General features: G+C 42.2%; 1 protein-coding gene across 4 annotated transcripts in view; it reads left to right on the forward strand.

The window, feature by feature from the left end:
- Positions 1-1,550: 1,550 nt before the first annotated feature.
- Positions 1,551-24,985, forward strand: part of LOC139918226 (septin-7) — a 36,935-nt gene continuing 13,500 nt past the window's right edge. For 2 of the 4 annotated variants that reach the window (XM_078290387.1, XM_071907529.2), the window contains exons 1-4: positions 1,551-1,641; positions 5,327-5,328; positions 8,079-8,181; positions 13,174-13,280. In XM_078290387.1, the coding sequence (XP_078146513.1) occupies positions 1,587-1,641; positions 5,327-5,328; positions 8,079-8,181; positions 13,174-13,280 (267 nt within the window). In that variant the 5' untranslated portion in view covers positions 1,551-1,586. Of the gene's footprint in view, positions 1,642-5,326; positions 5,329-8,042; positions 8,182-13,173; positions 13,281-24,985 lie in introns of those variants that run through there. The other 2 variants (XM_078290386.1, XM_071907527.2) reach the window with 1 other exon arrangement.

Raw genomic sequence — 24,985 nt, forward strand, 5'->3', positions numbered from 1 at the left:
GTATCACCCATCTCTGATATGATGGATATGATGCAGTTTGATGACACATTTATTGTAGAATTGATCAATACTACACTGGTTGTCTATGTGAAAAAACTTGACCTGAACTGATTCTAATGAGACATGTTGATTGCACACAAGTACCCATGAATATAGTATATTATTATTAGTAGTAGTAGTAGAAGTAGTAGTAATAATAGCTGTAGTAGCTATGGGCATCTTCAATCCAAATACCTTAATAAGGCCCCTTTTAAAACAAGCTGTTAACAGCGTTATGTCTATGTAACCACAAATGCATAGTCTTCTGTATTATTATTATTATCAAAAATAAAATCTTGTTATAGACAATGAACAAATCAAATCATTTGTTTTTTGGGGCTGTTTAACACAGTTTATCTTTAAATTATATGGTGCTCTATTACCAAAATGAAGCCAGAGAAATCATCCCAGCATTAAAAAGCGCATTGTGTTGGAGGATGTAAATAGATCCCAAGACTCCTGTTGATTGTCAGTGTAATTATGTCAACTGCAATCACCGAGCAGTTACTCCTCAATCCACAGTTTCAGCGTCAGCCAGGTCTGCCGTCATTTGTCAGTCCCGTCGCAGTAATGGAGTCAGACAGCATCTTAATTAATTGTTCATACTATTAACATCCAGTACCACAGAGACACAGGTGGCTAATGTTCAGCATGAAGCAGATCAGCTGCCTCACGCAATGTGAAGCGACATTTTCATTCTCCACTCTGCCATACTCCATTTCATTTCATTTCAGAGCCGGGGGCTGTCATGAATATGCTACTCAGTCAGGCTGTTAAGGGCTCTGTACATTGATTTTACTTGCTGCCTTGCAGAGGATGGTTCATGTCTCTTACACTCTCAGATAGATTTTTTTCTTTAGATCTGTATATATTTCTTTTTTTTATTACTGACATTAGTGCAAACAGTCAGGTTCCAAAAGAGAACAATGTGCATACTGTACAGAAAAGAATGACATGCTGCTCTTTTACTTGAGTGGGATATTCTGGTTTTCTTTCCACCCAGAGTGGGACTCACAAGCCTCCAGAAGAACCTGAAATATGTGAATTGTGCATTGTATCTAATGCAAATAACCTCTAGATGGCACAATTGCCCGTCTCATTCCCAAGAGACAGAAACAGTATACAGCCCATTAAAAGAGCATTGATCTAGCTTTAATCACAGTGTCAGTGTGTGTGCGTGTGTGTGCGTGTGTGTGTGTGTGTGTGTGTCATACTAATTCCTTCATCAGTTATCATGAGAGAACTCCACTCATTTGGCAAAGTCTCAGTCATTTGGCAAAGTCTCTCATTCATCACACACTCGCTGGTTGAGTTTAGCTGGTATCATCATTAAGTTTAGGTGGTTGAGTTCCTGAGTTGAGCTGGTTCAAAATCTCGCGATGTGTCGCCGCTGGTATTCTCCAAGGAGACCGTACGCATTTTTCTCTGACGTACTCGCGTCAATCACACGGTGTAATTTTGTCATTACGTGAAATAATTTGCGTAGCTTACTAGACTACTACTACTTTGCAGAGTTCAATACTGAGTTAGCGAGTTTGAGAGAGGGAATGTCGAACGGTGAAAGATTAGTTAGTGAAGCAGACGGGAACGGCAGCATAATGGGTGAGTTTCCCGAGTATTTTGATATTTTTGCTGTTGTCGTCTGTGTTCTTAGTTGACACCTCTCTAACTTTTTGAATGGTTTGTTTTGTTTAACAGTTTCCTACGTCAGCTAAACGCTTGGAAATAAAGTCAGAACCCGCTCGAATATGATGTTAACGTTAACGTTAGCCTAGCCCCGATACTCGTACAGAGAACTGTCACGCCATACTCCATTTAAAAATCTGTCAGTTTAATGTTTCATTGCTTATCGGCAAACATACACACCCCATAGAACATGACTTTTTACGAATTGTTAGGGTCTTCTGGTAAATTCGGTGCGTAGATGATCCACAAAGCAATGCTCAATTTCAGTAAAATCCCACTTTTAGAAGTGGTTCACGCTGCTCGCTACCGCCCACCCCGGTGTATTTTGAACCTGTTAAAAGTTACAATTCTGTTGCAGTGAGTGCTGTTTCGTGTATTTGATGAAGGCCGAATTGAAGAGTGCATCCTAAAAACTCATTACGTTATGCTGTACGAGGTGTATACGTTTGTTGATAAGCAACGTAGTACTAAACGGCCAGATTTGGTAGTGGAGTTTTGCTCTAAGTTGCCTCCGTACAAGATAAAAGCATGTATCGGTTTTAACGTTAGCCTGGCATTTCCTGTGTTTTTCATCAGGGGCGAGTAGCTGGGTTAGCTTGCTTATTAAAAGAGAAGTGTAAACTATCCCCTGTTATAATCACATCCAGCACAAAAACTACATGTAGACTGCGAAAACACGATTACCCATGGGCTAGTACAGTTTTTGGTCATTAACATTAGCTGGGAGTGGGACAGCACCATTTACGTAGCTAACTTTACAAAGTTCACGTCAGCCTGCTAGCTAGTCAGACAGGTTAGCCAATACTACTTCTCTAGCAAACTTATTTTGGTCATTGCAGTTTTTTGCATCCAAGTTGATATGAGGTAGCTTGTAGATCCCTTCCAATGAAAACGACAGCCATATAAACATCGTTCTCTCTTTTGCAATCACATATGGATCGATAACGTTATTGATGTCATGAGCATTCATGTCATGGCATGTGGTAAAAAGGTGGATGAACTATGACCTCCAGTTGGTGATCATCATAAGGGACACAACCACTGCTACTGTATATATAAAAAAAGACCTTATCTTCATATACATTACATTAGTGTGATAGTAATTACTATGTTATGCCTTTTTGTCATGAGGATTTATATCAGGCTAAAAACATGGGTAAACTGTTCTGCAAATAAAAGGGTGTCTGAACTGAGTTTAGGTGGGTTTATCCTCCACCACATTCTGTTTGTGTATGGTGAAGAATCACTCAGCAAGTGATAATCCCAGTTACAATAGTCCTAAACCAGTGTGAATGTTCACCTCGGCAATATGGACTGTGTGACGTATTTATTACACAAGCTTGAGCTCAAACAAACGCACTGACATTTGTGATTAACATTTTGTGTTTTTATTATTTCTCCTTTCTTATTGTTCAGCTGAACAAGTATATTGATGTTTATGAGTATAGTTGACATCTTGTTATTTTGGGATTAGGGATCTGTTTTGGTGTTAAAATCTGACAGGTTAAGTCTTAACCTCAAGTGATTAAGTCTACTTAATCACCTTGGAGCGGCATTGCCATAACAAAATGTCATTTCAGGTTTGAATTGCCTGTATCACTCAGGATAGACATGCTTTAATTCATATGAAGCAAAATCCACAGAGTAAGTATACAAGCCTGACACAGACCCAGAATACAGATAAAGCTGCATTCTTTTACCTTTGCATCAACGTAATGGGTAATTAAACACTTAAGTCTGTAATGGCAATAGCATTGGTGGTATTTTGCAACTGGAGCCAAGTGATACTGTGCATGCTGCTGCATAGTGTGCAATGACATAGCACAGATAGGCAGGTCAGCCATTCAGCCAGACAGACAGAGAGCGTGTCAGTTGGCATGGCAGTCAAATACCAGGGGGAAGTCTGAGATGACACAGCTGAGTCTGCTTCGAGTTTGTTCAGGTGTTAGCAATGGGACTGGACAGTAAAACCTTGGGGGAGAGGGAAGACTAGTCATTTCAAAAGGTATAAATGGGGATTAGATTATTATCCTTTGTCTATGTAGCTATGTCTTGTGCACATTACTTGACAATGGCCTATTCCAGGCCTCTAAGGCTACGTTCACACTGCAGGTCTTCATGCCCAATTCATGCTCGCAAAGAGTAACAATAACAAAAGATGTCAAATCTGTTTTAGTACCTACACTTCACCTGTTTGAACACATTTCAGTTTCTGTGTGTGCCTTTAAGTTTTGACTGAAATTAGGCGTTGCCCTAAATACCAATCCAGTCGGCTATTTCATGGTCTTTCCATTGTTGCGTCTTGTTGTTCTCCATGCTAATGCTGCTCAGCCAAGTTGTCATGGTGCCAAACTTATGACAACTGTATTGGGTGAATGATGTAAGATTTACTTATTGTCATGGCAATGCTGACAGATTCCAATTTTAGCGTTCAAATACGTCACATGTAGGTCTCATGCCTCAGGATCAGATGTTGCACATATCCATGTGGTTCGGATCAGAATGGAATTTGCTCTTCACACTGATTAGAAAACGCCAGATCAGTGTCACATGTGAAAAAAAAATCAGAATTGGGCACTCTGAGCTGCAGTGTGAACGGAGCCTAGTCATATCAACAGAGAAGTCTGGAAGAATAACAGTCTGGGATGATGCATGAAATGTGTGAGCCCTCCCAAGGTCGTGGGAGGGGTCGGACATTTGGCATAAAGCGTCGTCATCCTCTCTGGTGTTGTATTCAGACTAGGGCTCAGGGCCCTGCCTTGGGGCTAGTTGGACAAACCTCCCTTTAACCCCAGCTTCCCGGAAGCAGACAAGCTCACCACATCTTTTCCGTTTAGTTTACTGATCAGCAAAGTGCAACCTGCATTTTCTGTGTGTGACTGCAGAACTGTGATTTCATTTGTCACCGTCACCCTGTCGAAGGTTAAGCTGAAGGCAAAACACAGATGTTGGCTTTCTCATCAACTCTGGAAGTTTGTTCCAGCCTTGACAATGGTATTCTAACTATTTCAGAGAGTGTTACCTTAAAAACAACTGACTTCCTTTGTTTAAAGCTTCTCAAATAGTAAGACAGGAAGTTGTAAAATATCTTTTTGCCGTCTTGTCTTCCAGCCAAACCAAAACTTGGCAGATGGAACTCCACCTTATATTGCACAGCTATCAAACTGAACCAAATTTAGCATGTTGAGCAACAACATAGTCTCTGAAGCATTTTGTTTGTGTCTGTTTGTGTGTGGTTACAATTTGGCTGAGAAGTGTCAACCCAGCTCAGCGTACGTGACACCTGTCCTCTAGGGACTAGCATCTAATCCACAAAGCATCAGGAGAAAGCAGCACTGTGGGTGGTGACGCTTTTCTAACTCTTATTGTTCAAGTGGAGAATAATTTTGAGAGATGTAACACAGGCCTGGGCTGAATTGTATAGGATCTGTGAAAACTGTGTTGCAAAGAAATATTTGCTGCAATGTAGGCCTAAGTTTTACTTGAATGTCTTGCCGTCACTTGTACAGGGTCTTTGTGTCATTTGTATATCCATTTACAGTAGGAATGACTGACACACAGCACACCCCTGTTAACAGTTCATCACAGGTCATTTTTGCAGCCGTTTTCAGCTGAATGTTTGAGTGGTCTGCTGTTTGTCAGCTGTCTCCAGCACAAGCCGCGGGAGAGGTCTTAGGGATGTAAGCCAGTATGGCCAGTAGCCTGTCTGAAGTGTGTGTGTGTATGTAATTACAGTGGGGCTAGTAGGGATGGGAATTGATAAGATTTTATTGATACCAATGCCATTATCGATTCTGCTTATCGGTCCGGTTCTTTATCGATTCCCTTATCGATTCCCGATCAATTTTCTGTGTGGAAAAAAAAGTAGGCTTTTAGTAGGTTTTCAGCGTCAACGCAGCTGTTTTATTATCTCTTGAGTCTGAACACAGTGTAGAATGTCTGCCTAATAACATTTGAACATGTTAAAATAAATTACAATGCTCCTTTTCTTAAAATGATATAACTTGGAAAACAAATAAGATCGTTAGATGGTTACCCTAAGATGTTTCAACATATTGCTGGTGTTTCCACCCTTAAGGCTGCGTTCACACATAGCGTTTTTCCCCAACCGCCAGCACCCTTTTCTCATTAAAAGTAATGGGAAGCGGCCGCAAGGTGCACAAAAGGCGGCCGCTCCCGAAAAGCGTTGCAGCGGCGTTTTTTTCGTCAGAGCGGAGCGCTTTCAAAAGTTGAGAAATGTTCAACTTTTCAGAAAAGCGCCGGGTGACGTGAACTGCTTTTTCCCAGCCGACCAATCGCGATGACAGAGACGCTGGCCGTTTCCCATAGCAACAACAAATATGGAGAAAGTGAAAGTGCCGGTGGAGAAATGGGATGTTGTAATAAGTGAATTTACGTTACCGCAACAGCGATCATAAAGGCAGTATGGATTATACTGGACATGTATTGGAAAAATCTGGTAAGCCTTTGCTTGTTGCACAACACTGTTCTGTCTGCTAGAAGTGAACCAGCTGGTTAGTGAGCTAGCAGCTGCTCAGCTAACGTCAGGTGACATTGCCGTGATCCGCTTCTTATTTCTCCTCACAAAAAGCGCTCCAGGCAGCGCTTTTTCCACATCAAAAAACGCTATGTGTGAACACAGAAATTATAATTTTACAGACGTTACAAGTAGCACTGTTGTCATCTTTCTTCGTGAAATGAAGCCACGCTTTGGACCGTTTCTTCCTCTCCGCCATGACTCCTTCTTGTTACAAGTTTCCAGCAGCGTAGATGCAGAGTTTGACGTCATGACGCATGAGTTTTTGCAATGCGCATGCGCAACTGTCAGACAACAACATGCCGGCATCGATAAAAGGAATTGATAACCTCGGAGGCATACGATTCCGATGGATCAGACAATTTGGAACCGGTTCTCAACTGGAACCGGTTCTCGATTCCCATCCCTAGGGGCTAGTCTGATGAGTGGAGGATGCATCATCTTAAACGCTCAGATTAACTGGTGACAGTTCCCATAAACACATGTGAAAAATGACTGGTTAAAGATAGGCCCAACTTTGTTCATCCATAGTTATTGTAGTTATGTAGCTGTAGTGTTAACAGCCTCCTTTCTATGATGACCATTGAAGTATTCTTGAAATCTGGCTGCCTTATGATTTAACATTAGTTGCGTTGTGATTAGGGGTGTTATTCCATTCGAAGTCAACTAGCTAATTTCTGTCCATGCAGAAAATAATAATTCAACATATCTACATTGCTTGGCTGACTCCACAATAATGGCTGCTATAATATTTAGGGAAGGACTTATATTGTTGGATCTTTCAAGTCTGTTAACTGGCAACTGGAGACTTGTAAAATAGACATGGCCCTTAAACCTGTTCTCCACACTCATGGTCCATCTGTGTTTTATGCCCTCCATTATTTGAAAAAGGATACCTCATCCTTTTATAGATGTCTTCAGCGCAGATGTCTCAATGAGTGAAATCCCTTTTAGATAGAGATTACTCCTGTTGTCATGCATGTTGGTCAAATTATTAATTTGTATGCAAAAATGAAGCAAGGCTGCCATAAAGTAAAGTAGCATTCCTGTGGCGTTGCAATTTTAAACTGTCTTGTTACTAATTATTTTCTCTGCTGTTTGTTCCTATGGTTTTGTTCCTGCCTTGACTGCTTTGACCGCTGTCTCTCCATTTCACTTTTGGCCACCACGATAACCTGCCCACTCTCCAAACCAGCTGTGAGTATTGTGCCTAACCTCCATCACTCTGCTGTGCCTCTGGGCCGCATAGGCTGCACTATAACTGGCTCATATGGCTGTGCAGCATATAGAATCCACGATTTCTTTTATATTTGTAAAAGAAAAAATCCGTTTGTCAGAATTTAGTCATTTGCATATTGTTGCATAGCTGGGGACTAAAACCCTATCCATTGATGTAAATTGTGCATGCTATCCTTAAAGTCTGGAAAGGTCTTAATCTATTTATATTTAAGCCCTGTAAAGCCTATTACAATGTCTTAAATGCAGTTATTAGACGTCTTTTTTTCTCACCTTGTATGACAAGATTCTTTACGCTACATGTTCATTCTTAGATTAATACAGAACAGGATTAGTAGGACAATATACATCCTATCTGGTTTACGCGCACAGTTGGACATGATGTCCCTTAAAAATGAATTTCCTTTTGGCTTTTGAATTTCCTTTTGTTTTTTTTATCCAGCTCATTTCTAGTTTCACAACTTTCACTGCTGGCCAGTGGTACCTATTGCAACAATAAATACACATTGCTTGGTTTTCAGTTGTTTTGCCTTGTTGCCATTGGGGAAAAGTATCAACGATGTTTGGTTTTGGTCCACAGCAACAGAAGAACCTGGAGGGCTATGTGGGTTTTGCAAATCTTCCCAACCAAGTGTACCGAAAGTCTGTGAAGAGAGGCTTTGAGTTTACGCTGATGGTTGTTGGTGAGTAATTCTCTTTTAGCACCTTTTACATCCTTTTTTCTCCTTCCTGCAAAGGCACAATGGGGCATTCATCCGAGGAAAACAAACAGAGGTTTTACCATCCTTCATTCGGTTTGCTTATTATTTAAATCATTGACGTATGTATGAAAATGTTCCATTGGTAGAGGTCTTGAAAGATGTGGACACATCTGCATCTGTCATGCATGTATGTGTAGAACCCATAACCCATACTGTGCATGTTCATGTGTCCAGCAATATTGAATTTCACAGAAACGTCATGGCTGAAAGCGCTAGCAGCTGGCTGCCGAAACGCATTAGAGATGGTTTTAGTTGAGTAGGATAACTTGCACGTGAAGCAAGACTCTGGGAAACCATATTTAATACCATTTTTTGCCGTTCCGCAATGAACATGGGCCTCCGCACTACCACTGCGTGCGTGTGTGACTTGTGCCTTTTGGATTGTGGGGTGGGAGGAGGTTTCCTGTCATTCCATTCATGCTGCCAAAGTCTGAGCTTGAACAGCAGAGTTGGGGGAGGCTCGCCCATAACGCCCTTCCATTCTCCGCTGCAGAGGTCTTACCCAGAAGTACCTGGGCAGGAAATCGCCCTGAATGCCTGCGTGATGTCACTTCTTGTCCCCTTGGCTCATAGCTTCCTGTGCCTACCTGCCTCCAGGGCCGGAGGAGGGAGAGCCCACCTCCATGGCATTCAAACCCCCCCCCCCCCCTCCCCCCCCTTCTGTCTGAATTCAGCATTCATGTGGTCACACCCTGGAGTTCCCCCCCCTCTGTGCACTCTCAGGAAAGAGGCTGTTAGAGCTGTTATATGGCAATTTTGTGTGCAGCATGTAATTAGAGTAGCGGGGTAATTGGCAAAGGCGAGTGCTTGTCATGCTGGAGGAGATGAAGCGTCAGATGGTGTGGTGTTTAGGAGGTGGTGAGGGTGTTTCAAAACACATACACAGGGGTTCCACTGGTTATGGAATTTCTGGAATATCATGGAATTTAGAGAGGTGTATTCCAGACAGGGACAGTCAGGCAATTTGATAAAGTCTCTGGGGAAGTCAGGGAATATCAGGCAATTTCACAAATGGGCCACTCTACAGGAATATAACAATGTATTTTCTAACATGTTTCACACATTTATTACATTAAAACGTGGATTTCAGCCTAACAAACCAGAAAGGAAGAAAAGTCATGGCCACGATGGGAACCCTAAATTTTACGCAGTATTTCTGTTTGCAATTGAAAGTGTACCGCTGAGGGGGGGGCGCAAGTCTCCCAGGCCTTATTGTTAGTGGACAAGTGAAAGTGGGCCATAGCCATTTGTTGGTCAAAGTCAATATTTGGCAGTGATTTACACATTGGCAGGAACTGACCTTGATCTTGGCCACTGCAGCCACAACTCATTGTGTTTGGTCCTGGTGGACACAGATTTAAATGTGCCCTGTTGTATCCCCTTTGGAAAGAATGCCCCCATATAAACAAGAGGGCTTTTAGGAGAACTCAAGGATTTGGCACTGACAGGCCGCCTCTGAAGGAAATTGATGGGTTTGCCAACAGATATGTATGTAACACTTTTGTCATGCTCTAGACTTGTTAAACTTTTACTGTCGTTTGCCCCTTCTGAAGGGGAAACTCCCATTCATAACAGAGAGTGGTGGAGGGAAAATAACCGCCTTCAGACTACAATATTGAATATACAGAATTCCCCCCACTTAAACGAACAGACCACTTCTCATTTCAACTGCATATTTTTCGGCCAGTATATTCGAAGCACTGTCAAATGAATTAACATGAGGCGGTCTCCCTCTAGCAAGCCAAACTTTTCCTGCTTCCCCTCCACCAGCCTCTTGCTTGCAGTGGGAAGTTCCTTTGAATAAACCCCCACGGTTTACACAGCTGCTGGAAATTTCCTTTAAAGGAAGTGTGCTGCCGCTGAGTGAGCCGACCAGCGAGCCAACGGGCCTCGATTTGGCGGGCCAGCTCAGCAAGAGTGGCCCTCCTCTGGTGCTGGGACTGGGATGGTCGGCTATATGACCGCGAATGGCTTTATTATTTACCCCTGTACAGTAACTGGGCATGGCACTTAGAATTGCCATAGGTGTATTTCAATGAAGCTATGTAGTGTCAAGGAGCCTTCATCAGCCTGTTTCAGTATGCAATAATGGGCTATCCAGTCCATTGTTCAAATACACCTATATGCAATTGAATAGATTTCTCCAATGCATGCGGAAGCATTACTGTATTTGAGTTGAATGGTGTGATAGGCCCATACAGCGCTTACACTGGTTCTTAATATACTGCAAACAAAGTAAACGCCCAGGAAAGTGACTTCATCATTGGTGAGGTACAAAATAGGAACCAATCAGCTTTTAGTTGGGTGTTAACTTTTCTTTGCATTCTCTTGCGGCGTCCTTTTTGTATATTTTTTTTGATATCATTTTGAAAATGAGTATTTAAATGATAATTAGAAAAATAGTTTATAAAACTTCATTCTTTATAATAATGAAATCTAATGCTCTAAAAATCATCTTATTCTTATCTTACTAACCACTTTACCAGTAGCTAATCTACAGGTTAATTGAAGATCACAGTGCTTGGATCGTTTATCAAGTTTAGGAAATAGCCTAATGATTTCTTGTGATACTGTTTTGCTATAAAATTAAACATGATCTGCTTCTAAAATTGACATACACATCCTTACTTTTGGGACTCCTGGCCAAGACCGATTTATTAATTAATTGTGTAATCATGAATAATCAACAGAACCGAGATACTGTATGTACAACTTCTCCCTGTGTGAAGAAACTGCAGGTGACCGACTTTTGAGTCCAAAATGACTCGGCTTGCTGCGTTAGGTTCATTGAAACAATTGGATGCTATTTACTTTTCTGTGAGGTTTTTCTGTTTGCTGGCTCACAACGCTGTATATTAGGAACCAGTGTTACATAGTGGGTAAAAGGTCAAACCTGATATGTTGGATGACTTGCAGAATAGTATGAATGTGAATGTTCTCCTGTCATTCAAGCCAATTATCATCTCATCACGAATCCCCACAGCTAATTTAGACTATATTATATGATTGCTTACTGGTGTGGCAGATTCCTATCTTGCAAATGAGCAAACACATCTCTGACCAGCCATGATCAGCATCCTCTCTTGTGTTTTCCTGACTCACTCTACCAATACCATCACCACAACTCTCAGTTGGATGAGCTGGGTTCTTGTGTAACCAGAGCTCCACTTCTTCCCACTCCTCACACTGGTTCCTAGACTTGGACCTGGATGTCACTGCATCCATTTGCTCCTGCTGTTCTTTTCAGCTTCTAGCCTCCCTAATTCAAGCTGACATTTTTAAGACGCATGTATTTCACTCACTGTTTGCACAAGCCCACGACCCCCCCCTTCTCCATCAGCCTTCGGTGAATGAGAGATCTCCATTCCCTTTCAGCCATGGAGAAATATTTAGATGGTGCTCCCATTTTTCATTACAGACCAGTTATGACCGCTGAAACATTTCTGTTGAGATTGCAAGATAAATGTGGCTCTACCCTCTTGGAAAATATTTATGACTTTGAAAGAGTGTGCTGAGTGAAGGATCCTTTTGTGTGATGTTTTCTTCATCTCTCCGTCTCCCTCCCTATTCACGGAGCGCTGAGTGGCTGAGCTGCTGGCAGCCGGGGCCGATGTTGGCCAGGGCCATTTGTAAAGGTCAGGAGTGGCTCATTGGCTGCAGTGCCAGGCCGGCGTATGCCCGCCTCCTCTCTCACACAAGCTCCTTTTGTTCAGCAGCTCCTCATTGCCCTCCATTCACCCCAATCTAACTAGGCACACTGTTGGGGATGTTGGATTACTGTTGCCCAGCACAAGGAACCAGCTGGGATTGTTCATATCCTCCTGGTTGTGGATAAAAAGTAGAGCTGTAGGTCGAGTCATCTATAGTGGAATGTTTCATGTAAAAGGAAAGTTAATATCAGCCCGCTTTTAGCATCTTTATGTTAGTCACCTGTTACTGAGTTTATTGATCACTGTTAAGGCAGCAATGGGTCTGTCACCAAGATACATCACAGACCTTTAAGTCCCATATGAACTAGATTGCAGCCTGAGTTGTAGGCTGTTAAATATCGCAGTTAAATCACTTCTCAAAACTCACTTTTATAGAGTTGCTTTTATGTAATTCTTTAATTCTTCTATCAATTGTCTTTGACCGCCCTTTTATGGTTTACTTTGATGTTCTTGGCTTTTATTTTTTCACATTCCTTTAATTGCTTTTGCTATCAAAAGCTGTCAGTGCTCCTTTTGTAAAGTGCTTTGTAGCTGGTGTTTTGAAAAGTGCTTTATCAAGAATAATTATTGCAATGCTATGATGAAATGTTCTTAATGCTGTAGTGTTTCTGGTCACATTTTTAAGTGTACATGATACAGTTCAAACCCCCGAAGAGCTTTTGCCTCAATCTAAATTTAATCTGTTCTGCCAAGTCTGAAGTTGTAGCAGATAATTGAATTTAAATTCTGATGATTGGCCTTGGTGTACAGCACAATAGAATGTGCACCAGTCTTCCAGTCTATCTAGAAAGATACGGTTCATGTGCTGTTGATGTCTGCTTTTCCTCATTTGAGAGTGAAAAGCTTCCCTTCCCTTCCCATGAATCTCTGATTAGATTCCTGAAATGCAGACAGGAAAAGAATTTGGGAGAGCAGATCTTCCACCCCGTCTGACTCTCCCTCTGTCTCGTGTTAAAGCTTGCCTATTAAAAAAGGGGTTAAAAGGAGCGATTTCCTGTCTTGAAAAAAAAATTGAATCTGGAACATGTAAAGAATGCTAAACGGCAAGAGACTGCGTCGGAAATCTATCCGATAAACATCTGGAGATTGTGTCATGTTGCGCCTCAGTCTGGCATGAAAAAGGGGATTAGAAAACAAGTATGGCGTGAAATGCATTTCTCAATCCCACCGACTCACTCATTCTCTCTCTTTCTTTGTCTTTCAGGGGAATCTGGGCTGGGGAAGTCGACTCTGATCAACTCCCTCTTCCTGACAGACTTATACTCCCCTGAATACCCCGGTCCCTCCCACAGAATAAAAAAGACTGTACAGGTAATATTCTTTTTCTGTACCGCACTGTAGTAGTTTCACCACTCGATTCACTGCCCCTCTGAGTGGGGCGGGGAGGGTGATTTCCTCCTTCTGTTGGTTTGAGTCAGTAATCTAATCTGTACGCCTTGTATTTTGCCTGTCGTTGATCCCATAATAGGCCAAAGATTTATCTGCTAGAGTATTTGTTGTGTCTGGCTGTCCTGAGGTTGTAGGCCTATCTCTTTGCTAAACGCTATGACTTACCTTCGTCCTGACACTGGCCAGATTAACTATCAGTGCCTGAGGCTGTTGTAACACAGGTGTGCCCTGACCTTTTTTTTGTTGTTCAGTGTCTCTCTGAATCACAGCCATCAACTAAATAGTTACTGTGTGACATCTTGTTTTGTGAGGTTGCTCCTCCTAGCTGTTGCCACCCATGTGTTTGTGTTAGACAATGAAACTGGTTTATCTGCTTTAACAAAGAATAGTTTGCTTGCCAAAGGCAAAGATGTGATAAAATTTCAAATTAGGAAATTTAATTATATTTTGGTGGTATATTTTGTCTGGTAGTTGCACTTCCCTGCATTAAGTTGCTCTCTTCCCTAATTGCAAATACAATGAATGATATTGCTTGCAATTTGTTGTATATGGGGTGATATAGCCAAAGTCCTTTTAAGAGGTACAGTACAGTACACACACATATTAAAATATTATTTCAAGTTATTGTCAAAGTTGTACGGGCGCTGTTGCCCCCACTTGCACTTTCAGTTGTTGTAAATAACATTTCTGAGGCTACGTGAACCTGAAAGTATTATTGACAGATTTTCTCTATGATAGGCATACAAAGGTGCGTCGATTAGCCAGTTTTGCTGATGGCATATCTTTGTTGTTATCGGTGCCGCCATAATTAGCATTACAGATTTTCAAAACTGATAGAGTGCCCTATGTCCTCTATGTAATACTGTCTCTGATATAGCTCATATAGCTAAAGACTCGGGTATTCCTGTGATGTGGGCGACTTCACCTTGATCTGCAAACTTGAATAAGTCTCTAAAACCTGAAACCAAAGAGCCAAAACTCTCCTGATGATTTCATCAAAAGGCAATTTCTAGCTGCTCCGTTGACAGTGAATTTGAAACTCACTTTGTGGACACATTGACAGCCCAGGGATATGGAGATGCACATTTTTGAATGTAAAAACTCAAACAAACATCCAAGTCCACAAAGCCAGTCTTTAATTGATTGCCCTTGGTTAAGGAATGTGGTTTCTAGCTTTAGGAGAGAGTAGGCTGATTTTTCACTTGTAAAAGAGTTGAGAGTGATTTAACTCTTAACTGTTATCACTCATTGTCAAAAAAAGCCTATTTCATGAGACATAAATCAGACTTTATCGGTTAACTTGCTTGTAGTTTGTCCGGGGCTCATCCTTCACCGGTTAATCCCCCCTGGCAGCAGTAGCAGACCTTGGTCAGGCTACAGCTAACGGGTAACTAATTAAACCTGACCTGAGGGTGAACCTCTGCTCTGCTGGCTCAGAGGGATGAGGGGAAGAGCATGACTGTGTTTATGAAATATACCGCCCTGAAAAGAGCTCACTGTTACTTTCTGTTTGATGTTTTCATATTCACTTAATAGCTGCCTGCCTTTTGCCTTGCAATTTTATTATCAGCAAATTGTATGTAGAGGCAAGATCTAACCAGTGGTACATCACGGTATGCTTGTGGTGGATTTGCTGTTGATGTTAGGGTTCGACCAAATGCTTGAAGCTGCAGATAGCAGATATTTGATATTTTTAAATTTGACCATGCTACTACTACTATTACTAACTACTACGATTCCAATTGCAGATTTTTTTTCTCAGTGTGATCACCCAACTGATCGGCAATTGAAATTATGCATTTTTCTCAGATATTCCACTAACAATGACACATCATGTCAAAGTGCATGAATAGTAAAATTCCAATATAGCACTGTATTTAACAGGTTGTTCTTCTGGCTGTGTGACATAGCTGGCCTATCCATGCGTATATGTAGGTGTTATCCAAACAGTAATTACATGTTATTGTGTGCTTGATGACTGAGGTGCTTACTCACCTATTGTCACTGATAGCGAATGAAAAGTTTGTCATTGCAGCAGCGTAGGCTCTGCCTTCTGTCCAATATATTAAACTGATTCTAAATGTAAATCATAGGCTGTGAAAATCAGAACACAAGGTCAGAAATGAGCTGTCAGTGCCAGATGGGCGACAGGCCGTCGATATGAACGTTATGCTGACTGACACAAATTGGTTTGACCACTTTTCTGATCTGGCAGTTGATGGTTTTTTTTTTGATCGGGCAGTTGAAATGGTGATTGGCCGATCACTGATGACTAATTTAAAATGTTTTTTGGCTGATTACGATTGGTGGGTGATCGATCGGTGCACCCCTCATAATAAAACATATTCAATTATGTGGAACCTGATCAAAATGTCTCTTTAGAATCAATTCAGGTTACATTCTTCCCATAGACAACCAGTCTAGTATTGATCAATTCTACAATAAATAAGTAATCAATCAATCTGCATCATATTCATCATAGAGGTGGATGACACTCACTGAACCAGATATGATTTTTAAGGAAAATTAATAGGAAAACACTTGAGTAAACGGAATAACAAAAAGTAAAATGCCTTTTTAAATATCATTTTGTAAATCCATTACTCCTTCAGAGGCTTCCTCTGTGTTAACCACGGCTGAATATGCTGGACTCCCAGAACCACAGGACTAGTACTGGTTCTGACTGAGGGGTGGACTGAGGAAGAAGTCAGGCTGGCCACCTACGCTTGGCCATCCTGACTTGCCAGCCCCCACAAAAGCTCTCCTATGTAGGCTGGAGTGTCACATTGATTTGTTGATGAAATGCACAAGTAAAAAAAAAAAAGATTTGTAGAGAAAAACAGATGGCAGATAAAGAGTGAGGATGAGGCAGAGGTGGGTGTGCGATGACATCGATGTTTCAGCTGCAGCACAAATGGATCACATGGGAAGAAGAAGCTAGGTACATTATTGATTGATCCTGTAGGTGGCTGGATGTGTGTGGGCTCTCTCTGCTCCTGTGTGAATGAATAAGGCTGTGCTGCAAGTATGAGGAGCTTCAACTCAGTGTGGATCATGTGAGTGAGAGAAACTATTACTCAAGTTTTTCATGATCACATGAGAGCGTGAGTTTGTTAGTGTGTACATGCATTTATTGATTGATGTGGAGCTGTCTACAGTCATGCGTTGAATGGGAAAGTTGGGTGTGTGTGCATACAACTGGAGTGAGGGAGTTGAAGTGTGTGTGTGTGTCTGTGTAAACCATTTGGCAGCAAGGCAGGACTGTGCCAATGCTAACAGTAGTGGGTTTAGAGTAGCTGTGATGGCCAGTGGCTATGGCTCAGTGGCGATGAACATCTCTGTAACCACAATATTTATAACTCTTTCTGCTCCACAAGGCTGCAGTGTAAACAATGGAAAAAACTATGGCTATCTACAGAAAAACAAGTTAGGTGAGGCAGGTTCCTTTCTTGCTTTTTCTCAAAGAGCCAGTGTTTCTCAGAGATGAGTATGCCAAGGGTTGATGTGAGCCAAGGTTTTCTAATGTAGGACATTTAATATCGCAATGATTAGTATAGGTTTTGACAATTTCAGATAGCCTCTGGTTCTGTTTGTTGAGAGAGGACTTCGCTGCTCTTGCTAATCACTAATACAGAGTAGGGTTTGACCAATATAGGTTTTTTCTAAGTCCGATACAAACATATTTTGGATTCAAGCTTTGTGGTGACATTCAATATCTGTAAATTTGACCATTTTCATGCCAGAAAATTTCTGCTATTCAATATTTCCCCCAGAATTGGTTTCTTGTCGGCATCTAGACCATGGGATACTAAAACTCTCCATTGAAACGCATGATGATGATGATGATGATGATGATGATAATTACGTATTCATGCATGCAATCTGATCAAAATGTTGCATTATAATCAGTTCAGGTTAAGGGCTTCCCATAGACAATCAATTCAATTCTACATTAAATATGTAATCAAACAAGCTGCATCATATCCATTATACCAGAGGTGGACCACTCTGACTGGCAGATTCTATTTTTTAATAAAAGGCCAATATCAGACCCATATATGGCAAACCCTAATACAGAGATCCCAGGTTGGACCCAGAGCCTAACATCGCCTTTAAAAGATAGCAAGAAAATGTGATCCTGCATGGCTTACAGCTGCCTGAATGAGTTCCCCAGCCCGGCCAAATGCTGACAGGCCCTGACGTTTGATTTTTCTGCCTCTCGATGACAGTGGATCTCATACACCTCATTTAAAGTGCAGCCACTGGGCAACGCCCAGCGCTGACAGTGGTAAACAGCCTGGGAGTTGTGTAGGATCTGACGGTCGCATGCGCTGTACGAAACTCCCAACAAACAGCTTCCTGTGCCGATTGAGCTAGTGATAAAACAAGGCTGGCTTATCAGTATTCTGCTCCGTCGCTCTGCCAGAAGCGCCCCCTCCCCCCGGACAGAATACTTCCTCAGAACAGCCTCACATGACTGTCCAATGACTGATTATGATTTCACATAGGTCCAGGTTAGGCCTGAATCCTACCCGCACTGTAAAGTTTCTCAGTAAGATGTGTCATCATGTGTCAAGAGGGTGTGAACCAGTAAGTAAGAATCCATGGAAACCGCAGGAACTTGTGTGTTTTAAAAAGCGCTGTAATGGTGATCATGTCATTTGGCTAGCATTCCTATCCAGGGCAGCAGGCAGGTGGCTCAGGCATAGAGCACCAGGTTTTTGGCTGGCTGGCTTCACTCCTGCACCAGGCTGTTTAGCTGTCTTCTTTTTGACAGTAAAACACCTCATCTGTTGTACTGGCATTGGTGGAAGACGAGAACTTGCTGAGATTGTTATGATTAGTGGTTATCCGCAAGATTCTTCGTTTTTTGTGCTGGTTTATTATTGTTTTCCAGCTGTTTCCTGTGAGATGGTACATGATAGGCTTGATAAACTGTCAACACATTTTTGACATTTTGGCATCACCTTTGGTCCAATTGTCACTAAACTTTGCAGAAACCATCCGTGGACCAAAACTGCAGCTGGTGTTTTGATGCTTTACATGGTTTCGCAGATATTCGCCAATGCAGTTTATAACAGGTGTGGCCTATCACAAAATTAGGCAGAACTCATTGACTGTGTGTCCAATATTCACAAAAATTGGTACATACTGTATGTGGAGTACAGATACAGAAAAAAGTCTACCAAAGTATTTTAAAATTGATCAATAGGGGGCATTTTTGTTGTGGGTTTTGTAGCTATTTAAAGGTGTTATGAAATGTCCACTGCGCCAAGAAAGAGATTTTTACCAGAAGTGACACTGAATGTGCCAGACAGGTGGTTTTCGCCCTAACTCTCAAATTTTGTATCCTTATCACAATGACACAGTTGCAGGAGCTGCCTTCAGACAGGGCTGCAAAGAAATTCCTTCCCTCCACAAAGAGCCTCTTGCATAGTTGGTCTTCCAGCTCCTTTTTGAAGTGTGAAAGGTGATACTGTCTGTGTGAAGCAGCTCCAACAGAAACACCCGTCCGGCTTCTCTCTCTCTTCTGCCTTCTGTCTGTATTTAATGGGCGACTTACCTGTTAGGTCTGGGCTGCTGTACAGTAGATCAGCAGCATGTAAAGGGGCTTCCCTTCACCTGTTCCCTATGATCTACTACTTTGCGCTAAATCCCCTGTAATCCCTGGCAACACAGTGAGGGGCTCTGTCTGCCTTCACCCTAGTGCCACTACCAATGTGTTTACCTGCCCATTACACCTCCTCAGCTCTTATTAAAAGTTTAAATGAGATTTAGACTGTGCGTGTGTCTGTGTGTGTGTGTACGCGGATTAGACTTTGAAGTTTATCTGCTTCTGTTGGCTCCCACACTGAATGTTTTTACTACAGAGGATTCCTAGAGGCTCCTCATGAGAAACTGTGCTGGTTAACATAGAGTCCCAGTGGGGGATTTGCAGAGCTGAAATGTATGCTTGTAATGAAATGTATGTATTGCTTGTTTATCCTAGAGGGGAATGAGACGATAAAGATGGAGAACAGAGAGCGCTTTTCTCTCACTCTCTCCCTCGGAACCACAAACGAATTACATTTCAAATAATTGTGGTCACTTTTGTTTCCAAGTCATGCCAGAGCAATGTGATGAAACCCGGCGGAATGCTCAATGTAATGAATCCCAGTCCTATCCATTTGGAGGCCTGAGGAGAGCAGGATGAGCAGGCGGGCTGATAAAGTGGGTTTAAATTATTGGAGGTGATAGGCCCGGGCAGATGTCTCTGTTGCTGGTAGTTAATAAGGCTAGGTAAGTGTGGAGAGGATACGAGGACAGGGGCTTGGTGATTAGCCAGACGACTGCCGGGTGCGCTGAGCCAAGTTTCAGCCAAATAAATTCTGCTGGCACTGCATAGACATGCCTCACTCTTTATGTACAAGACTTCTACTGCAGCTTCAGTGGAATCTGAGAGGATAAAAGGATAAGATAATTTGTTCTCTCACCCTCAACCAGGGCTGTGTTTCATTGGAACTGTTTTTCTATTGAATACCTGTTCTAGAATAGTAGTTTTAGCGATACCTCACTAATGGTAATGACACCGGCCCCAATTTCTGTTACCATGACTACTGTGATTACTGACTTTTTCAGACAGCAACATGAGTATACAGAGTTAGGGATGGGACAGTAAAACACTATAATTGCAGTAATTGGAGCATATTGCAGTACTATTTTTAAGGTTTTCACCTTATTAATAATTATCAAGATAATATCGTATATTGAGATAATTTTGGCCAAGATAATCATAATATGTAATTTTCATATTGGCCTATACAGAGTGCAATGCATGTTAACATAAGATTTAAACTGAACAGAAGTGTTCTGTGTTTTTGCAACTGAAAACATTAGATCATGTGATTTTGCTATTGAGGCTATTTTGCCCTGACTACATGGTGTGTGGATTGTTTTGCCCCTGATACATTATTAAAAAACATGAGATCGTACTGTAGGAATCCAGCATTTCTTCATACCCTTTTATGCCTTAAAAGATTACAGATAGCAAAGTTGATTGTGGCATCAATACCATACATTGGTAAAGACAGTCATACACTGGTAGACAGTGGTACTGAGGTCTTATGTTAATGCCCTTATGCGACATGGCTGAGTCTAGTGTTGTTCCTCTTCCCATGAGCTCACTGACTGTGGTCGGCCTGTTTCGTTAAGAGGCATGTCTGTGGCTTGACTCATCCTGTTATGGAGTAGAGACAGACGCTGTAGGACTTTTCACAACTTTGTCTAGTCAGCAGCGCTGGTCTCTGTCCTACCCGTTTACAACTTACACTTATGATCTATAGTACCATCTCTAATTCATCCCAGACAGGGAGTGTTTCACACACTTGTTTAGTACAGAACTGCAACATGTTCTCATCTGTTCAGCCTGTCAAGCCTGCATCATCATTGCTAGTGTCTCAAGCATCAAAAGCATCTCTCTTTCACAGCATTTAAGAGATGTTTTTGTGGGTTGCTGGTGATGAAAACCCTTGTGAATCTTGTACATGGCACTGTGATAATGGTAGTTTCCTAAAGACATGAGACCTGTAGACCTATGACCAGTCTGGATGCAGGGTGACTGCAGGTCTTGAAAAAGTCGTAATGTCTTAAATTATCTAAACCTAAAGCCTTAAAGGTCTGGAATACTGTCAAATATAGCATTTTACGTCTTAATTTTAGTGTTAAAGGTTAAAAATGTTGCTGTTTCTTGGCAGTTTCGTCTTTTCCTGATGAGAAACCAGCCCAGTCACACAGTATAGACCTTTGACATTAAAAAAAGGTAATTAAAAGTCTTAACTTCATCAATTTAACTTGACCCCAACCTACCAGTAGCCAGTCTCAGAGTTCAGGGGTCAACAGGGCCATGATGTAACTCTGAAGGATTCCAGTAAGTGGTGGATTGAGGTCATGGGGGTCGTGGGCCGCTATAAGGGCCTTGCTGGGGAATCCCATGCTGCAGCAACAAACAGTAAAGCAGAGGAGTCCTGCAGCCCACCAGCGCTAACCAGCCAGGTGTTGTTAGGGTGGGAGTGGGGGTAGGGTACACAGATCGTCACGCTAGCCAATAAAAGGCCTGCATGCATTCCATCAGTGGGGACTGACTGATTGAATAAGGTTTCTTCCATAGATTTACATCCTTACACTTTCAACACTGCTACTTATTCTCACTTATTCTCTCTCTGTCTTCTTCTTGTGTTTCTGCAATTGGTACTTCAGCTACATGTCAGTAACGCAGTCCAGCATATCGTCAGTGTTTACAAAACACCCTCCAGAGCTCCTGACTAGGGATGCACCGATACCGTTTTTTTACTGCCGATCCGATAATGATACCAGAATTTTGAGTATCAACCGATACCGAGTACCGATCCGATATTGACCCCTTTTTTTCTTCTGTAATTACACAGCTGCATACAACATGTAAATAACATGGGAACTAGGGATGCACCGATCCGATACTTGGCATCGGTATCGGGCCGATATTGGCCTAAAATGCTGGATCGGACATCGGTGGCAGCTAACGTTATAATCCGATCCGATCCAGAGCAATCAGTTCGAGCCCCCGGAGTAATAAACGGGCGTAGTTGCCTGCCGTAAAACATGCCTGAGTTTGCACGTGACGCGACACGAGTGAGTGAAGAAGTTGGAAAAAGAAAGTGAGCGTGCAGGCAATGTGCTGATGTAAACATGTCAGCGGTTGGGAATTATTTTAGCCACAAAGGGATGCTAGATGGCTATGCCATTACTAGCGTCCCAAAGATCTTTATCCAACTCACTTTACCAAGAACTTCATCTGGCGACGCCTTCCAAACGCCTGCTCCTTAGCTCAAACTTACATCGAGTGTCCTTGGGCTTAGTATCATGTACACGCCACCATAAAGGTTTCAATTAAGTCTTCCGTTTTCACAAAACGAAGCTTTTTGGAGATGGGGGCTAAAGCTAATGCTACCGCGCTGATGACGCTGACGCGACCTGTGCGTGCGTCAGCGTCAGTGACTGTCAACACTGTCAGTGAACGGAGGAACAGGCTGACAGCAGAGAGAGGTGAGATGCTTCTGTTTCTGAAGAAAAACCTGCCTCTTGTCCTTAAGTGATTAAAACTAGACTAGACTTGGCACACACTGGATGTTATGCCCAGAAAAAGCCTATGTGTAGCAGTATTTTTTCTGTCAGTTATTCACACTAAAGAAGAGGAAAAAATATATAAGCAAAGGCTGTATGGTTGTTTCAATATTGTTTTGTAGCAGTATGCACTGGTCAGTTTATTGCTCTTTTGCACTTTTGTGAGTTTTTTTGCACTGTATCCCTATATTGCAGCAATCTTTTATATATCCTAGGAACTGTCATTCCTATTTTGGTCAGTTCTTTTGCCCTGCTGCTTTTCTTTTTTTTAACAATAAAATTATTGTTCCCATGTTATTTACATGTTGTATGCAGCTGTGTAATTACAGAAGAAAAAAAGGGGTCAATATCGGATTGGTACTTGGTATCGGTTGATACTCAAAATTCTGGTATCGTTATCGGATCGGCAGTAAAAAAACGGTATCGGTGCATCCCTAATGGGAACAATAATTTTATTGTTAAAAAAAAGAAAAGCAGCAGGGCAAAAGAACTGACCAAAATAGGAATGACAGTTCCTAGGATATATAAAAGATTGCTGCAATATAGGGATACAGTGCAAAAAAACTCACAAAAGTGCAAAAGAGCAATAAACTGACCAGTGCATACTGCTACAAAACAATATTGAAACAACCATACAGCCTTTGCTTATATATTTTTTCCTCTTCTTTAGTGTGAATAACTGACAGAAAAAATACTGCTACACATAGGCTTTTTCTGGGCATAACATCCAGTGTGTGCCAAGTCTAGTCTAGTTTTAATCACTTAAGGACAAGAGGCAGGTTTTTCTTCAGAAACAGAAGCATCTCACCTCTCTCTGCTGTCAGCCTGTTCCTCCGTTCACTGACAGTGTTGACAGTCACTGACGCTGACGCACGCACAGGTCGCGTCAGCGTCATCAGCGCGGTAGCATTAGCTTTAGCCCCCATCTCCAAAAAGCTTCGTTTTGTGAAAACGGAAGACTTAATTGAAACCTTTATGGTGGCGTGTACATGATACTAAGCCCAAGGACACTCGAGGTAAGTTTGAGCTAAGGAGCAGGCGTTTGGAAGGCGTCGCCAGATGAAGTTCTTGGTAAAGTGAGTTGCATAAAGATCTTTGGGACGCTAGTAATGGCATAGCCATCTAGCATCCCTTTGTGGCTAAAATAATTCCCAACCGCTGACATGTTTACATCAGCACATTGCCTGCACGCTCGCTTTCTTTTTCCAACTTCTTCACTCACTCGTGTCGCGTCACGTGCAAACTCAGGCATGTTTTACGGCAGGCGACTACGCCCGTTTATTACTCCGGGGGCTCGAACTGATTGCTCTGGATCGGATCGGATTATAACGTTAGCTGCCACCGATGTCCGATCCAGCATTTTAGGCCAATATCGGCCCGATACCGATGCCAAGTATCGGATCGGTGCATCCCTACTCCTGACCCTTCCTCTCTAGATAATAGTTGAGAATGCAGCTCCTTTCTGGGTCAGACATTAGTAGAGTCTGCAGGTGAATAACAGCTTACAGTTTTCCTATATCATGGAGCCTGTGGCTTCATTGGCCTCGCTGTAGCACTGCTCATACTGCCATTTAAATCTGCCTTATGCCCTCCATTTGTTAAACATGGATTCCCCTGGTTAAGCAGCTGTGTGTCAACCACCCAAACAAGGAATCTGGCCAGAAATGGCTCATTTAGTCCAGCAAACCCTCAGTCCTTCTCCCGGCTGCTTTCAAAGAGACACTCACCACCAAACTCCCGCTGTTAGTCTTTTTTTCTATGATTCACTTTTGCATTTGAATTGGTGCGAGTAGGTTTGCAGAGGGTAGCGATGTGTTATGAGAGCCTGGTTTTGCTGTGTGACAGTGTAGGATATATGAGCGTGGTGTGTGGAGAGTGCAGCCCAGCCCCAGCCAGCGAGCATACCATGGACATTCTGCGGTGCTGCCTAAGTGTAAGGTAACAGCTCAGTTTAGCTGAGGTTAAGCTCATATGTGGCCTACTCCTCAGGGAAACAAGCAGCTTTCTTAAAATGTTATACAACCTTACTACACAACCAATCACAGCACTCTACATTTTTATCTCAAGCCATCAACTTAAGAAGAATTTCTGTTTACACTTGGACTCTAACCAAAGGCAATAGAGTGTTACTACATGGTAGAATATAATTGAGGTAGTGCTGTAATGTCAGTGTCTGTCTACTAACTGCTAAGCAGACCTGGCTTGACCTAGCCAACCATGCGCAGTGTTTCTCATCACTCACTCTAACACACACATACAAAATGGTCTCAGTCTCTGATATGTGAGCATGGCAGGCAAGGTCTGATACAGATCTGCTGATTAAATCAGATGGGAAGTTCATCTGCTGATCACGAGTGCTGCCTGGACCCCATGCTGATTAAAGCCCAACTCTTCTGGCCCTTCCTGATATGTTCAGAGGCAGCTCTATTCACTAGGTTTATCCTTGCATTACTGCAGCATTCTCTCTTCTATCTTGTGGCCAAAGATCC

The sequence above is a fragment of the Centroberyx gerrardi genome, chromosome 19 (assembly GCF_048128805.1).
Source record: "Centroberyx gerrardi isolate f3 chromosome 19, fCenGer3.hap1.cur.20231027, whole genome shotgun sequence".
Taxonomy (NCBI): domain Eukaryota; kingdom Metazoa; phylum Chordata; class Actinopteri; order Beryciformes; family Berycidae; genus Centroberyx; species Centroberyx gerrardi.